This window comes from Pongo abelii, chromosome 15 (genome assembly GCF_028885655.2).
Source record: "Pongo abelii isolate AG06213 chromosome 15, NHGRI_mPonAbe1-v2.0_pri, whole genome shotgun sequence".
Lineage (NCBI taxonomy): Eukaryota > Metazoa > Chordata > Mammalia > Primates > Hominidae > Pongo > Pongo abelii.
Window position 1 is genome coordinate 93,090,883 of NC_072000.2, and position 18,103 is coordinate 93,108,985.

At 37.5% G+C, this 18,103-nt stretch overlaps 1 protein-coding gene across 9 annotated transcripts in view; it reads right to left on the reverse strand.

Annotated features, from left to right (window-relative positions):
• EML5 (EMAP like 5) overlaps nucleotides 1-18,103 on the reverse strand; it is a 209,581-nt gene that overhangs the window by 151,386 nt on the left and 40,092 nt on the right. For 8 of the 9 annotated variants that reach the window (XR_008513154.2, XM_024231451.3, XM_054530353.2 and 5 more), the window contains exon 2: nucleotides 13,917-14,076. Coding sequence is in view for 7 of the 9 variants with exons in the window: in XM_024231451.3 (XP_024087219.1) it covers nucleotides 13,917-14,076 (160 nt within the window). In the remaining 2 variants the exon portion in view is untranslated. Of the gene's footprint in view, nucleotides 1-13,916; nucleotides 14,077-15,279; nucleotides 15,962-18,103 lie in introns of those variants that run through there. The other variant, XM_054530354.2, reaches the window with a different exon arrangement.

The window sequence follows — 18,103 nt, forward strand, 5'->3', positions numbered from 1 at the left end:
AGAAGGGCTTAAAGGAGCTGATGGAGCTGAAAACCAAGGCTCGAAAACTACGTGAAGAATGCAGAAGCCTCAGGAGCCGATGCGATCAAATGGAAGAAAGGGTATCAGCCCTGGAAAATGAAATGAATGAAATGAAGCGAGAAGGGAAGTTTAGAGAAAAAAGAATAAAAAGAAATGGCAAAGCCTCCAAGAAATGTGGGACTATGTGAAAAGACCAAATCTACGTCTGATTGGTGTACCTGAAAGTGACGGGGAGAATGGAAACAAGTTGGAAAACACTCTGCAGGATATTATACAGGACAAGTTCCCCAATCTAGCAAGGCAGGCCAACATTCAGATTCAGGAAATACAGAGAACGCCACAAAGATACTCCTCGAGAAGAGCAACTCCAAGACACATAATTGTCAGATTCACCGAAGTTGAAATGAAGGAAAAAATGTTAAGGGCAGCCAGAGAGAAAGGTCGGGTTACCATCAAAGGGAAGCCCATCAGACTAACAGCGGATCTCTCGGCAGAAACCCTACAAGCCAGAAGAGAGTGGGGGCCAATATTCAACATTCTTAAAGAAAAGAATTTTCAACCCAGAATTTCATATCCTGCCAAACTAAGCTTCATAAATGAAGGAGAAATAAAATACTTTACAGACAAGCAAATGCTGAGAGATTTTGTCACCACCAGGCCTGCCCTAAAAGAGCTCCTGAAGGAAGCGCTAAACATGGAAAGGCACAACCGGTACCAACCACTGCAAAATCATACCGAAATGTAAAGAACATCGAGACTAGGAAGAGACTGCATCAACTAACTAGCAAAATATCCAGCTAACATCATAATGACAGGATCAAATTCACACATAACAATATTAACTTTAAATGTAAATGGACTAAATGTTCCAATTAAAAGACACAGACTGGCAAACTGGATAAAGACTCAAGACCCATCAGTGTGCTGTATTCAGGAAACCCATCTCACATGCAGAGACACACATAGGCTCAAAATAAAAGGATGGAGGAAGATCTACCAAGCAAATGGAAAACAAAAAAAGGCAGGGGTTGCAATCCTAGTCTCTGATAAAACAGACTTTAAACCAACAAAGATCAAAAGAGACAAAGAAGGCCATTACATAATGGTAAAGGGATTAATTCAACAAGAAGAGCTAACTATCCTAAATATATATGCACCCAATACAGGAGCACCCAGATTCATAAAGCAAGTCCTGAGTGACCTACAAAGAGACTTAGACTCCCATACATTAATAATGGGAGACTTTAACACCCCACTATCAACATTAGACAGATCAACGAGACAGAAAGTCAACAAGGATATCCAGGAATTGAACTCAGCTCTGCACCAAGTGGACCTAATAGACATCTACAGAACTCTCCACCCCAAATCAACAGAATATACATTTTTTTCAGCACCACACCACACCTATTCCAAAATTGACCATATACTTGGAAGTAAAGCTCTCCTCAATAAATGTAAAAGAACAGAAATTGTAACAAACTGTCTCTCAGATCACAGTGCAATCAAGCTAGAACTCAGGATTAAGAATCTCACTCAAAACCGCTCAACTACGTGGAAACTGAACAACCTGCTCCTGAATGACTACTGGGTACATAACGAAATGAAGGCAGAAATAAAGATGTTCTTTGAAACCAACGAGAACCAAGACACAACATACCAGAATCTCTGGGATGCATTCAAAGCAGTGTGTAGAGGGAAATTTATAGCACTAAATGCCCACAAGAGAAAGCAGGAAAGATCCAAAACTGACACCCTAACATCACAATTAAAAGAACTAGAAAAGCAAGAGCAAACACATTCGAAAGCTAGCAGAAGGCAAGAAATAACTAAAATCAGAGCAGAACTGAAGGAAATAGAGACACAAAAAACCCTTCAAAAAATAAATGAATCCAGGAGCTGGTTTTTTGAAAGGATCAACAAAATTGATAGACTGCTAGCAAGATTAATAAAGAAAAAAAGAGAGAAGAATCAAATAGATGCAATAAAAAATGATAAAGGGGATATCACCACCGATCCCACAGAAATACAAACTACCATCAGAGAATATTACAAACACCTCTATGCAAATAAACTAGAAAATCTAGAAGAAATGGATAAATTCCTCAACACATACACCTTCCCAAGACTAAACCAGGAAGAAGTTGAATCTCTGAATAGACCAATAACAGGAGCTGAAATTGTGGCAATAATCAATAGCTTACCAACCAAAAACAGTCCAGGTCCAGATGGTTTCACAGCCGAATTCTACCAGAGGTACAAGGAGGAGCTGGTACCATTCCTTCTGAAACTATTCCAATCAATAGAAAAAGAGGGAATCCTCCCTAACTCATTTTATGAGGCCAGCATCATCCTGATACCAAAGCCTGGCAGAGACACAACAAAAAAGAGAATTTTAGACCAATATCCTTGATGAACATTGATGCAAAAATCCTCAATAAAATACTGGCAAACAGAATCCAGCAGCACATCAAAAAGCTTATCCACCATGATCAAGTGGGCTTCATCCCTGGGATGCAAGGCTGGTTCAATATACGCAAATCAATAAATGTAATCCAGCATATAGACAGAACGAAAGACAAAAACCACATGATTATCTCAATAGATGCAGAAAAGGCCTTTGACAAAATTCAACAACCCTTCATGCTAAAAACTCTCAATAAATTAGGAATTGATGGGACATATCTCAAAATAATAAGAGCTATTTATGACAAACCCACAGCCAATATCATACTGAATGGGCAAAAACTGGAAGCATTCCCTTTGAAAACTGGCACAAGACAGGGATGCCCTCTCTCACCACTCCTATTCAACACAGTGTTGGAAGTTCTGGCCAGGGCAATTAGGCAGGAGAAGGAAATCAAGGGTATTCAATTAGGAAAAGAGGAAGTCAAATTGTCCCTGTTTGCAGATGACATGATAGTATATCTAGAAAACCCCATTGTCTCAGCCCAAAATCTCCTTAAGCTGATAAGCAACTTCAGCAAAGTCTCAGGATACAAAATCAATGTGCAAAAATCACAAGCATTCTTATACATCAATAACAGACAAACAGAGAGCCAAATCATGAGTGAACTCCCATTCACAATTGCTTCAAAGAGAATAAAATACCTAGGAATCCAACTTACAAGGGATGTGAAGGACCTCTTCAAGGAGAACTACAAACCACTGCTCAAGGAAATAAAAGAGGATACAAACAAATGGAAGAACATTCCATGCTCATGGGTAGGAAGAATCAATATCATGAAAATGGCCATCCTTCCCAAGGTAATTTACAGATTCAATGCCATCCCCATCAAGCTACCAATGACTTTCTTCACAGAATTGGAAAAAACTACTTTAAAGTTCATATGGAACCAAAAAAGAGCCCGCATCGCCAAGTCAATCCTAAGCCAAAAGAACAAAGCTGGAGGCATCACACTACCTGACTTCAAACTATACTACAAGGCTACAGTAACCAAAACAGCATGGTACTGGTACCAAAACAGAGATATAGACCAATGGAACAGAACAGAGCCCTCAGAAATAATGCCACATATCTACAAGTATCTGATCTTTGACAAACCTGACAAAAACAAGAAATGGGGAAAGGATTCCCTATTTAATAAATGGTGCTGGGAAAACTGGCTAGCCACATGTAGAAAGCTGAAACTGGATCCCTTCCTTACACCTTATACAAAAATCAATTCAAGATGGATTAAAGACTTAAATGTTAGACCTAAAACCATAAAAACCCTAGAAGAAAACCTAGGTATTACCATTCAGGACATAGGCATGGGCAAGGACTTCATGTCTAAAACGCCAAAAGCAATGGCAACAAAAGCCAAAATTGACAAATGGGATCTAATTAAACTCAAGAGCTTCTGCACAGCAAAAGAAACTACCATCAGAGTGAACAGGCAACCTACAAAATGGGAGAAAATTTTCTCAACCTACTCATCTGACAAAGGGCTAATATCCAGAATCTACAATGAACTCCAACAAATTTACAAGAAAAAAACAAACAACCCCATCAAAAAGTGGGCGAAGGACATGAACAGACACTTCTCAAAAGAAGACATTTATGCAGCCAAAAAACACATGAAAAAATGCTCACCATCACTGGCCATCAGAGAAATGCAAATCAAAACCACAATGAGATACCATCTCACACCAGTTAGAATGGCAATCATTAAAAAGTAAGGAAACAACAGGTGCTGGAGAGGATGTGGAGAAATAGGAACACTTTTACACTGTTGGTGGGACTGCAAACTAGTTCAACCCTTGTGGAAGTCAGTGTGGCGATTCCTCAGGGATCTAGAACTAGAAATTCCATTCGACCCAGCCATCCCATTACTGGGTATATACCCAAAGGACTATAAATCATGCTGCTATAAAGACACATGCACACGTATGTTTATTGCGGCATTATTCACAATAGCAAAGACGTGGAACCAACCCAAATGTCCAACAATGATAGACTGGATTAAGAAAATGTGGCACATATACACCATGGAATACTATGCAGCCATAAAAAATGATGAGTTCATGTCCTTTGTAGGGACATGGATGAAATTGGAAATCATCATTCTCAGTAAACTATCGCAAGAACAAAAAACCAAACACCGCATATTCTCACTCATAGGTGGGAATTGAACAATGAGAACACATGGACACAGGAAGGGGAACATCACACTTTGGGGACTGTTGTGGGGTGGGGGGAGGGGGGAGGGATAGCATTGGGAGATATACCTAATGCTAGATGACGAGTTGGTGGGTGCAGCGCACCAGCATGGCACATGTATACATATGTAACTTACCTGCACATTGCGCACATGTACCATAAAACCTAAAGTATAATAATAATAATAATAATAATAATAAAAAAAAAAGTAACTAGGCCGGGTGCGGTGGCTCACGCCTGTAATCCCAATACTTTGGGAGGCAAAGGTGGGCAGATTATCTGAGATCAGTAGTCCGAGACCAGCTTGGCCAACATGGTGAAATCTCTACTAAAAATACAAAAACTTAGCTGGACGTGGTGGTGCACACCTGTAATCCCAGCTATGCAGGAGGCTGAGGCGGGAGAGTCACTTGAACTCAGGAAGCAGAGGTTGCAGTGAGCCGAGATTGTGCCACTGCATTCCAGCCTGGGTGACAGTGAGACTCCATCTCAAAAAAAAAAAAAAATATTTAAATCCTTGAGAAGGTTAATATGGATGTTTTTCAGAATTAAGAACGAATTTCTTCATTGTAAAAAGAGGAAAAGAAGTGAAGATAGCACAAACAATTGTTGGATTACCTGTTTGACTATGGAAAGTTAGGGAAACAATTCTCTAATACCTTCTATTTGTTCAATGAAGAATGATTGAAGGTCATCAACTAAAATTCACATAGGACAAGAGATGAGTGAAAATTGGAATCAAGGTGTGAAAAAGTGTTGTGAAATAAGGCAGAGTGAATTTACTACAGAAAAACAAAAGGGATCTCAGGGAAGTATTGAGGACCCATTTGAGTTACCAGAATAAAGTCCGTACCACCCACCTTTCTGGTTATGTGTTTTTCTGTAGCAACAATTAGCTACTGGGACAGCTGGTTAAACCAAGCTTAGGTTTTCTCAAGTAAATGCAACAGAGTTGAGAATATTTGTAGAAGAGTTACAATAATTATCAATAAGGAATCGAGGCTAGATTAGAAGGGAATACAATAAAGGCAACAAAGGAGTTAGTCTGGTGAACCTTGTGTAACATTTGCAATGCCCATAAAACATAGCAGACATTGAATAATAATGTAAAATGCATCCTTTTATAGTTGTTTCTGCATTAAGTTCAGTATTGGTTTTTGTCTGTATTAATGAGCAATATGGGCATACTCAAAGGCAAAGATTCAATTGCCTGTCCGCACTCCAGGAGTTTTGAGAAGCTATAGGTAGCTATATGAACCCATGTATGTATGTGAGCATGTACTACACAGCATGTACACACATGTGTAGTATTTACATAATCGGTATGCCTTAGCACACATGCTAGACTAATATTAAAAAAAAACCCACAGCTGTTCATAATTCAATATTCACTAAATTATATATTTTTTTGCCATTTAGGTATTTTTATTATTTTAATTAACACATAATAACTGTACACATTCATAAGCTACAGTGTAATATTTTGATACAAGTATGCATTGTGTAATGATCAAATAAAGGTATTCAACATAAAAAAAAAAAAAAAAGAATTGTATACTAAGCAAAAATATCCTTTGAAAATTGAGTCAAAACGAAGTCTTTTTCAAGCAAACAAAAGCTGAGAAAATGAATCATCAGTAAACCTGCACTACAAGGTATGATCATGAAAGTTTTCTCATACAGAAGTAAAATGATACCAAATAGAAATGATTTACACATATGAGAGTGTCCAAGTGGTTAAATATGTAAGATTTTTCTCATTAAAAAAATTTTAACAACTATTTAAGGCAAAATAACAGTTATTATGGGGTTTTCAAAATACGTAGAAGTATTAATAAATAAATGACAATAGCATCATAGACAGAAGAAGGGAAACAGCAGAATATACTTTTTCATATTCTTTCCAAATATACATGAAATATCATGAAGATCACAAAAATTTGGATTACAAAGTGTCAATAAATTTTTAAAAATTAAAATACAAAGTATGTTCTCTGACAAAAACAGAATTAGAGTAACAGAATGTTATCCAGAAAATCTCCCAAATATTTGGAAATTAACAACATACTTCTAAGTAACTGAAAGGTCAAAGAAGAAATAACAAGAAAAATGTGAGGAAAATCCCACAACACATACTGTGAAAAGTACTGGTTTAGAGCAGGGGTCAGCAAAGTACAACTCTCAAGCCAAATCCTGTCTGTACCTATGTTTTTGTAAATAAAGTTTTACTGGAATATAGCCACACTCATTCTTTCATGCATTATCTGTGACTGCTTTCACACTGCACTGCAATGCAGAGCTGAGTAGTTATAGCAAAGACCAAATGGCCCACAAAGCTTAAAATATTTACTATTTTGCTTATTATAGACAGCTTATCAAACGGTGGTTTGGAGCATAGATTCTGGTAGCAGACTGCCTAGGTTTGAACATCATCTCTTACTAGCAGGGTGACTTTGGACAATTATTTAGCCTCCCTGTACCTTACTTTCTTCACCTATTAAATGGGGATATAAAAGTACTTCACAGGGGTCACTATGAGAATCAACATATATACTATTTAAAGGAGTTAGACTGCCTGATATATGGTTAATATTATTTAATGTTTGCTTCATATCATTATTATTATTGCTATTAGTTTACTATAACCATAGTTAAATGGGGACAAATAAAAATACCTCACAGGGGTTACTATGAAAATTGACAATATATACTACTTAAAGCAGTTAGAGTGCCTGGTATATGACTGATGTTACATAAATGTTTGCATCATATTATTATTATTACTATTAGTTTACCATAACCTTAATTAGCTTTAAGAACCTACACCCTCTAACTGTCCAAATGAGAAATGCCATCTAGTACCCAGTTACAATTTCTGAAAAGAAAGTTTTACTATTTAAACTCCAAAATTGGTAGAATGAATAATTTATATAAAAAGATGCATAATACAGTTTGTTATGACTCTCTATCAAATCAAGCTAGCAGAAAGCCCAGAGAACAAGAGGAGATGATTTGTACCTCCTGAGAGTATTTACTATTTGGGAACCAAAGAGCATCAGCAAAAATCTAGCTAGAACAAAGATATCTACCTCTTGCTATCAGAATACTAAATTTCACAAGACAAGTATATTAAGTGAGGAATAGCCAGAGGGGCACTGCTGTTCTTTCTACTAATGTCTCCCCTGTCTGGTATAGCTCATTAAATACACACAGCAAAACACAATTGGCGAAAAACTTTAAAATTCCATGTATCCAAATAGAGCCTCAATACATCTAGTTCTACATCTACAGGCAATAACAAACTAGACTTGAGAGTGCTTTTTCTGTAGGCTTGATAAACATATCATGGCCCAAACCAACAACCCTATGCATAGGTTACACAACAACAGACAGGATAAGGTAGAAATGACACAGCAAATACTACCTCCTCTTCTAGCTTTTTATCATTTTTTACTTTATCATTTCTTTTAACCCAGACTTGCTAGGTGAGAAAGAGAATAAAGAAAGTTTTCAAGCAAAAGTAATGCTTAATCCATATCTTGGAAGAGAGAGTCAGAGACAGTTTGTAGAAAAGTAATAGAAAGTACATTTCAGAACAAAGGACCTCAAGATTAGAGAGATCATGGTGCTTTCAAGAGAGTGCCAGTCTTGAATGGTAATGCCTAGGTTTTCTTCTAGGGTTTTTATGGTTTTAGGTCTAACGTTTAAGCTTTAATCCATCTTGAATTGATTTTTGTATAAGGTGTAAGGAAGGGATCCAGTTTCAGCTTTCTACATATGGCTAGCCAGTTTTCCCAGCACCATTTATTAAATAGGGAATCCTTTCCCCATTGCTTGTTTTTGTCAGGTTTGTCAAAGATCAGATACTTGTAGATATGCGGCGTTATTTCTGAGGGCTCTGTTCTGTTCCATTGATCTATATCTCTGTTTTGGTACCAGTACCATGCTGTTTTGGTTACTGTAGCCTTGTAGTATAGTTTGAAGTCAGGTAGTGTGATGCCTCCAGCTTTGTTCTTTTGGCTTAGGATTGACTTGGCGATGCGGGCTCTTTTTTGGTTCCATATGAACTTTAAAGTAGTTTTTTCCAATTCTGTGAAGAAAGTCATTGGTAGCTTGATGGGGATGGCATTGAATCTGTAAATTACCTTGGGCAGTATGGCCATTTTCACGATATTGATTCTTCCTACCCATGAGCATGGAATGTTCTTCCATTTGTTTGTATCCTCTTTTATTTCCTTGAGCAGTGGTTTGTAGTTCTCCTTGAAGAAGTCCTTCACGTCCCTTGTAAGTTGGATTCCTAGGTATTTTATTCTCTTTGAAGCAATTGTGAATGGGAGTTCACTCATGATTTGGCTCTCTGTTTGTCTGTTGTTGGTGTATAAGAATGCTTGTGATTTTTGTACATTGATTTTGTATCCTGAGACTTTGCTGAAGTTGCTTATCAGCTTAAGGAGATTTTGGGCTGAGACAATGGGGTTTTCTAGATATACCATCATGTCGTCTGCAAACAGAGACCATTTGACTTCCTCTTTTCCTAACTGAATACTCTTTATTTCCTTCTCCTGCCTAATTGCCCTGGCCAGAACTTCCAACACTATGTTGAATAGGAGTGGTGAGAGAGGGCATCCCTGTCTTGTGCCAGTTTTCAAAGGGAATGCTTCCAGTTTTTGCCCATTCAGTATGATATTGGCTGTGGGTTTGTCATAGATAGCTCTTATTATTTTGAGATACGTCCCATCAATACCTAATTTATTGAGAGTTTTTAGCATGAAGGGTTGTTGAATTTTGTCAAAGGCCTTTTCTGCATCTATTGAGATAATCATGTGGTTTTTGTCTTTGGTTCTGTTTATATGCTGGATTACATTTATTGATTTGCGTATATTGAACCAGCCTTGCATCTCAAGGATGAAGCCCACTTGATCATGGTGGATAAGCTTTTTGATGTGCTACTGGATTCGGTTTGCAGGACACAGGCATAGGACATAGGCATGGGCAAGGACTTCATGTCTAAAACACCAAAAGCAATGGCAACAAAAGCCAACATTGACAAATGGGATCTAATTAGACTAAAGAGCTTCTGCACAGCAAAAGAATACCATCAGAGTGAACAGCCAACCTACAAAATAGGAGAAAATTTTCGCAACCTACTCATCTGACAAAGGGCTAATATCCAGAATCTACAATGAACTCAAACAAATTTACAAGAAAAAAACAAACAACCCCATCAAAAAGTGGGCAAAGGACATGAAGAGACACTTCTCAAAAGAAGACATTTATGCAGCCAAAAAACACATGAAAAAATGCTCACCATCACTGGCCATCAGAGAAATGCAAATCAAAACCACAATGAGATACCATCTCACACCAGTTAGAATGGCAATCATTCAAAAGTCAGGAAACAATAGGTGCTGGAGAGGATGTGGAGAAATAGGAACACTTTACACTGTTGGTGGGAATGTAAACTAGTTCAACCATTGTGGAAGTCAGTGTGGCGATTCCTCAGGGATCTAGAACTAGAAATACCATTTGACCCAACCATCCCATTACTGGGTAGATACCCAAAGGACTATAAATCATGCTGCTATAAAGACACATGCACACGTATGTTTACTGCGGCATTATTCACAATAGCAAAGACTTGGAACCAACCCAAATGTCCAACAATGATAGACTGGATTAAGAAAATGTGGCACATATACACCATGGAATACTATGCAGCCATAAAAAATGATGAGTTCATGTCCTTTGTAGTGACATGGATGAAATAGGAAATCATCATTCTCAGTAAACTATCGCAAGAACAAAAAACCAAACACCGCATATTCTCACTCATAGGTGGGAATTGAACAATGAGAACACATGGACACAGGAAGGGGAACATCACACTCTGGGGACTGTTGTGGGGTGGGGGGAGGGGGGAGGGATAGCATTGGGAGATATACCTAATGCTAGATGACGAGTTAGTGGGTGCAGCACACCAGCATGGCACATGTATACATATGTAACTAACCTGCACATTGCGCGCACATGTACCCTAAAACCTAAAGTATAATAATAATTTTAAAAAAAGTATACTTTAAAAAAAACCCAAAACAAACAAACCAAAAAAAAGAGAGTGCCAGTAATTCAATCCAGGGGAGGGAAGGAGTGCTAACTGGAAAGCGGCAAGAGACAAGGCTGGAGAGGCAGGGCAGAAGTCAAGAGGAAGTGTTTTTTTGGGTTTTTTTTGATAGAGTTTGAATAAAAAGAGAATTCAGTTTTAAATGTAGAAAACGGAATATCTACAGAACATTCAAGTGTGATATTTAGAGTTGAGAAGCCAGAGCCACTGTTAGCTGATATGGAAGTTAAAGTCATGGGCCTATATACTAACCCAGAGAATGTAAGTAAAGTGAAAAGAAAAGGCTACAGACTCCTGAAGAACACTGATATTTAAGAAGCAGACAAGGAAAGACTCCTTTAAAGATATGAAGTAATAATCAGAGAGGGAGAAAGAAAACCAGACAAAGAAGCCTCTATCCATCTTCCCAAATTCCTCCCTGATCCTATTCCCAGACAAAACCTTATTTGTGTCCATTAACTGAATTGGAAGTATCCATAAAAAATTTTAGCACACGAAATATTTAAATAAGAAAGAGATAATAATAGCATCTATTCCAAAGGGTTGTTAGGAGGATTAAATGAGATAATGCAGGCTTAGCATAATGCCTGGCACTTGGTATATGCTCAACACCTTTAGCTATTATGTTTTTATGAGCTTAAAATTTTAAGTAATATGTTCTCATGAAGATCTCTGATAATGAAATATATGTACCCAAGACTTTTCTTATAAGTTGCTCAAAATAAGTGAAATTAAACACTTTCAACTAGTAAAAGCTATGGGCACGATTTCTCCTTGGATATATAAAAGAAATTCCCCAGCAATGCAATATATTACATTTAGAATGGCAAATTTAAAGCTAAGGAGAAAATATCTATATTTAATGTTATAGATGCTTATAATTAAAATGGCTTGAATTTCATAACACCTTAAATAAGTGATTTTCAAAAATAACTTTGTAGGTTTGTTTTATAACATTTTATGCTATGAAATAGGTATTATTATTTCCTTTAAAAAAGAAAATGAAATTCTGACAGAACATTAAGACTTGAAAAATAATAGCAAAAATGGGACATGAATTAAGTTTGTGCAATTGCCAAACACTGCTACATGGTGATATAAACCTAGAAGCACATTTTTTTCCAAAGAAGAGATTCCAATTAAGTCTTTATAAATCCATTACCAGAAAGTCATCTCTTACTAATATGAACAGGATGCAGGGAAATACTGGGTAGAAGAAGGTGGGCTCCCTGGCAAGGGTTCCACCCTCAAGCCTGGACCCCTGGCCCTAAATGAGAACATGCATTCCTGTTTTCCTGCCCGAATGTTGCCTTTGCCAAAATCACTCTGGCCCACCACAACCCCAACCCTGTACCCATAAAAACCCCAAACTCCACTGGCAGAGGAGCAAAACAGCACTGCAGAGAAGGAGAGAAGTGTCTGCGTATCAAGAGGAGTTTGGCCGGGGATGGTCAGGAGAAGATTATCTTCCCACTCCATCCCCTTTCCAGTTCCCTATACCACTGAGAGCCACTTCCATTGCTCAGTAAAATCCTCCATATACACCACCCTTCAATCTGTTCGTGTAACCTGGTTCTCCCTGGACACTGGATAATCCAGGATGCACTGGGTGTAGGAACCCAAAAAGGCTGTCACACTGACTCTTCACTGAGTTGTTTAACACTTAAGCTGCCAGTGTTCTAGAGTATTGTTTGTAACACACACCCTCTGGGGCTCCAGAGGTTGTGGGTAACCCTTAGATGCTGCCACAGGCAAGCCAGCACCCAAAGGCAGTCACCCTGGCTCTCCTGCAACCTCTCACCTGCGTGCCCCACTCCCACAAGGGGTTTGAGCTGGGCAGCCAAGTAAACGAGCTACACCCCTGTTACAAGTCCTGCAAAGGGGTCAAGGGAACTCTCTCATCTCATTACCAGAAAATAACATTAACCTATGCTACTCAAAGAAGCTATTCCTCAGAGTAATATACAAAAAAATCTACTGGCTATCATGTTCAAGGGGATAGAACACACTGTAATTTGTTTCTGTAAAATTGAGATCTATAAAACTAATTTTATGAATTAAAAAGCAGATAACTAAAATTGTTCTAAAATTTAAAATGATTTTAAAGCCTAATTATAACATAAAACTTTTAAAGATTATAAATGAACAACCTGCAAGATCCAACTTTTTACTGGTAACTTTAAAGTATTTTTAGGTATAACAATTTCCATAAAAGCACCACAAAAAAAGCCCTTGGCTTGTTTAACTTTTTAAAATCATTGACTAGAAGTAGATGATAATTTAGAAACTGATTAGTCAGTTGAGTGATAATTACATCCTTTATTGTGAACTTTGATTTTGTATAAAAAATAACTCATAGGAATTGTTCCATTATATTCAATAAAAACATAATTTTAATAGACAACCTTTAAGGTAACTGAAAATTGAAATATAGGCTGGGTGCAGTGGCTCAAGCCTGTAATTCCAGCACTTTAGGAGGTCAACAACACTGAAGGATAGCTTAAGGCCAGAAGTTTGAGACCAGCCTGGGCACCACAATGAGATCCCATCTCTACCAAAAAAAAAAAAAAAAATTAGCCAGGCATGATGGTATATGCCTGTAGTCCTAGTTGTTCAGGAGGGTGAGGCAAGAGCATTGCTTGAGCCCAAGAGTATGAGGCTGCAGTGAGCTATGATCATGTCACCACACTCCAGCCTGGGCAGCAGAGTGTGACCCTGTCTCTAAAAATAAAAAAAAAAATCAAAATAAAATATATACAGCTTTCTGAGAAACTTAATTTTCCTAAGATATCATCCATCTGTCCTATCAAAATACCCTATCTGGAAAAGAGTTATATAGAAAAATCTCTATAATAACCATGTAATAGTCCACTGAATCAAAATCACTTTGGCTTTCAAGGTAGTAATTAATTCAATTGAGAAAGTTCTTGACATGACAAAATAAAAACCCCATTGTTATATATCAACCACCCACCCCACCTACCCACCTCCACCTTTGGACAAATACTTTTCATCAAGTGTCCAATTTAATATTTATAGATTTATTAATAATCATTTTCTATAATATACCTTAACATACAATTTAGAAAAAAATGAAAAACTGTCACATACCTGTCCATCTAAGTCAAACGCCAAGCAAGCTATACCATGTGTATGAACATCCTTTAAAACTGATATGGTCTGCACAGTGTATGAATCCCAAATACAAATATAAGGCTCTTTCCCAACTTGTCCTGTTGCTACCAACACTCGTTCAGGGTGCAATGCAAGGCTGTAAAATAAGGAAATAAATAAGTAGTATTATTAAAAATTGCTTATACAGATTTTATAGTATTTGGTAGATGTAAAACACATATACCAGTGTGAACATTAGACTTTATCCACTTTAGACAATTTGGATTTTTTTTTTTATTATTTTTGTTGAGACAGAGTCTCGTTCTGTCAGCTAGGCTGGAGTGCAGTGGTGTGATCTCAGCTCACTGCAACCTCCATCCCACCAAGTTCAAGTGATTCTCGTGTCTCAGCCTCCTGAGTAGCTGGGATTACAGGCACCCGCCACCACGCCTGGCTAATTTTTGTATTTTTAGTAGAGATGGGGTTTTGCCACATTGGCCAGGTTAGTCTTGAACTCCTGACCTCAAGTGATCCGCCTGCCTCAGCCTCCCAAAGTACTGGGATTATGGTGTGAGCCACCACGCCCAGCAGGTAATCTGGATTTAAAATAAATAGCTTCTATAAAAATCCATGCTAACACTTACTACTTCATAGAATATGTGATAAACAGTTAATGATAAGCTAATTATACCCTTCATAATCCCTGCAATATATTGTGTGTAAACTTCTCAAGAAAAGAACTCTCACAAGAGTGCAACTGGATCACAGCAACAAATTGGTAGCCTTTTCCTCATTTAGTATTCACCTGTTTCCAAGCCTTCTTTCCCATTTTACTATTCCTTTCATTGGATAAAGTTAGACCAAATCTTCATGTCTAAATACAGCATTTAGTAGCACTCCTACTATAACATTAATTCTTAAATTATAAATTCCATTTTAAGAAACAGAAAGGTCACCCATAATTCGCAGAAAAGAATCTATGAGTCTCTAAAAACAAGACAAAGACCTAGCAGTTGGTAATAGTTTATGTACATCAGCAGAAGGCGGGAAAATATAAATTTCTATTTGATAATGTTTTCCATATGTCAATTTAGAATATCAGATTTGCCCTTGAGATGAAAAAGAAAATCACACCTGGCATCAGGGTGGAGAATCAACTAAAAGGGGAAAATTAGGAGGATATTAGAACAGAATCAAGGCTGGGTGTAGTGGCTCATGCCTATAATACCAGTGCTTTGAGAGGCCAAGGCTGGAGGATCACCTGAGGCCAGGAGTTCAAGATCACCCTGGGAAACACAGCAAACCATTGTCTCTACAAAAAAAAATTTGTTTTAAATGAGCCAGACATAGCAGCACACACCTCTGTTCCCAGCTACTTGCGGGGCTGAGGTGAGAAGATCACTTGAACCCAGGAGTTCAAGACTGCAATGAGCTATGACTGCACCACTGCATTCCAGCCTGGGCTTCTGGGCCAGATCCTGTCTCTAAAGTAAATAAAGAAGATAAAATTAACAGATTGGATGCAGGGGACAAGGGGAAGAGAGGGGTCTAAGATGACTCTCGGATTTCTGGCTTGGGTATTTGAATGGTTTGGGGTGGTATTCACCAAGTCAGGGAATACTAAAGGGGTAATCAATGGGAGAGAAGATGAGTGGGAATATCAGGCTGGTTCAACATATGAAATCAACAAATATGGCATATTAACAGAAGAAAGGTCAAAAAAACTCCCATATATGTTTATCTCAGTAGACACAGAAAAATTATTTGACAAAACCCAATCCCTTCATGATAAAAACACATAAACTAGAAACTGAGGGAAACTTCCTCAAACTGACAAAGGACATCTACATAAACCCAAAGCTAATAACATATTTAACGATGAAAACCTGAAAGCAATCCCACTAAGTAAAGGGAAAAAACAAGGATGTCAGTTCTTGTCACTCATTTAACTTGGTAACTAGATATTCTAGCCAAGAAAAATAGGACAGGAAAAGGAACAAAAAGTAAAAGTAAAGATCTCTATTGGCAGATGATATGATCATATATACAGAAAATCCTAAGGAATCCACAAAGAAACAACCAAAAAATGAAGAGCTAATATGAATTCAGGAAGGTTGCAGGATATACGATCAACATAAAAATCTATTGTTATTTCTATACACTAGCAAAGAACAATCAAAAATTAAAGAAAATAATCACACTTACAGTAGCATCAAGAGGAATAAAACATTTAGGAATAAATTAAACAAAGTACAAGATTTGTACACTGAAAACTACAAAAACCCACTGAAGGACATTTTAAAAGATCTAAATAAATGGAAAGACATCTCATTTCTGGGCTTAGAGGAATGTAATATTTGTAAGATGGCAATACTTCTCAAATTGATCTATAGAGTCAACATAATCCTTGTCAAAATACTAGTTGTCTTTCTTGAAGAAACTGACAAGCTGATTCTAAAATTCAGAAAGACTCAAAATAACCCAACTATCCTGAAAAACAAGAACAAAGTTGGAAGAATCACACTTTCCAATTTCTAAACTTACAAACTTACCACAAAACTACAGTAATCAAGACAGTGTGGTACTGGCATAAGGATACGCAGATCAATCAAACAGAATCGAGAGCCCAGAAGTAAACCCATACATTTGTGGTCAATTGATTTCAACAAGGGTGGTGCCAAGACAATTCAATGGGGGATAAAATGGTCATTTCAACAAATAATACTGGGACACCTGAATATATATCCACATACAAAAAATTAAATTTGGACCCATACCTCAAACCATATACAAATGTCAACTCAAAATGGATCAGAAGCTAAAATAATTGTTAAAACTCTTGGAAGAAAATATAGGCATAAATCTTACTGATCTTGAATGAAGCAGTGGTTTCTCAGATATAACACAAAGCATTAGTGACAAAAAAAAGCAGATAAAATGGACTTAATCAAAATTAAAAACTTTCATGCTTCTAAGGACAACCATCAAGAACATAGTAATGCAACCCAGAGAATGGGAGAAAATATTTGCAGAGCATATATCTCATAAAGGCCTTGTATTAAGAATACATAAAGAATTCCTACAAATCAACAATAAAACTATAAATAATCCAATTTTTCAAACAAATAAAGGATTTTAACAGACATTCCCCCAAGGAAGATATACAAAAGGCACATAAAAAGATGCTCAACATCAATAGTCAGTAGGGAAATACAAATAAAAAATCACAATAATATACCATTTCTTTCTTTCTCTTTCTTTCCCTCTTTCCTTCCTTCCTTTTCTTGCTTTCTTCCTCTCTCTTTCTTTCCTTTCTATTTATTTATTTCAGACAGGGTCTCACTCTGTCACCCAGGCTGGAGTACAGTGACATAATCACCGCTCACTGCAGCCTCGACCTCCCATACTTAAGACTCATCCTCCTGCTTTGGCCTCTCAAGTAGCTGAGACTACAGGTGGGTGCCACCACACCTGGCTAATTATTTTTTTTTTGTAGAGATGGGGTCTCCCTATGTTACCCAGACTGGTCTCAAACTATTGGGCTTAAGAGATCCTCCCACCCCAGGCTCTCAAAATGCTGGGATTACAGGCATGAACCACTGCTCCCAGTCCACTTCTACAAATATACATATATATACATATATATGTGTATTTTTTTTTTGAGACAGAGTTTTGCTCTCATTGCCCAGGCTAAAGCGCAATGACACAATCTTGGCTTACTGCAACTTCCACCTCCCAGGTTCAAGCAATTCTCCTGTCTCAGTCTCCCAAGTAGCTGGGATTACAGGCATGCACCACCACGCCCAGCTAATTTTTTTGTATTTTTAGTAAAGACGAGGTTTCATCATGTTGACCAGGATGGTCTCGAACTCCTGACCTCAAGCGATCCACCTGCCTTGGCCTCCCAAAATGCTAGGATTACAGGCATGAGCCAACGCACCTGGCCCACTTCTATATTTTAAAAGACAGAAAATATGAAGTATTGGCAAGGATGTGGAAAAAGCGTAACCCTTAAACATTGATTATGGGATTGTAAAACGATGCAGTCTCTTTGGAAAACCACTTGGTAGCTATTCAAAAGGCTAAACAAAGTTACCATATGATCCAGCAATTCTATTCCTAGATGTATTCCCAAAAGGAATGAAAACATATGTCTACACAAAACTTGTACACAAATGTTCACA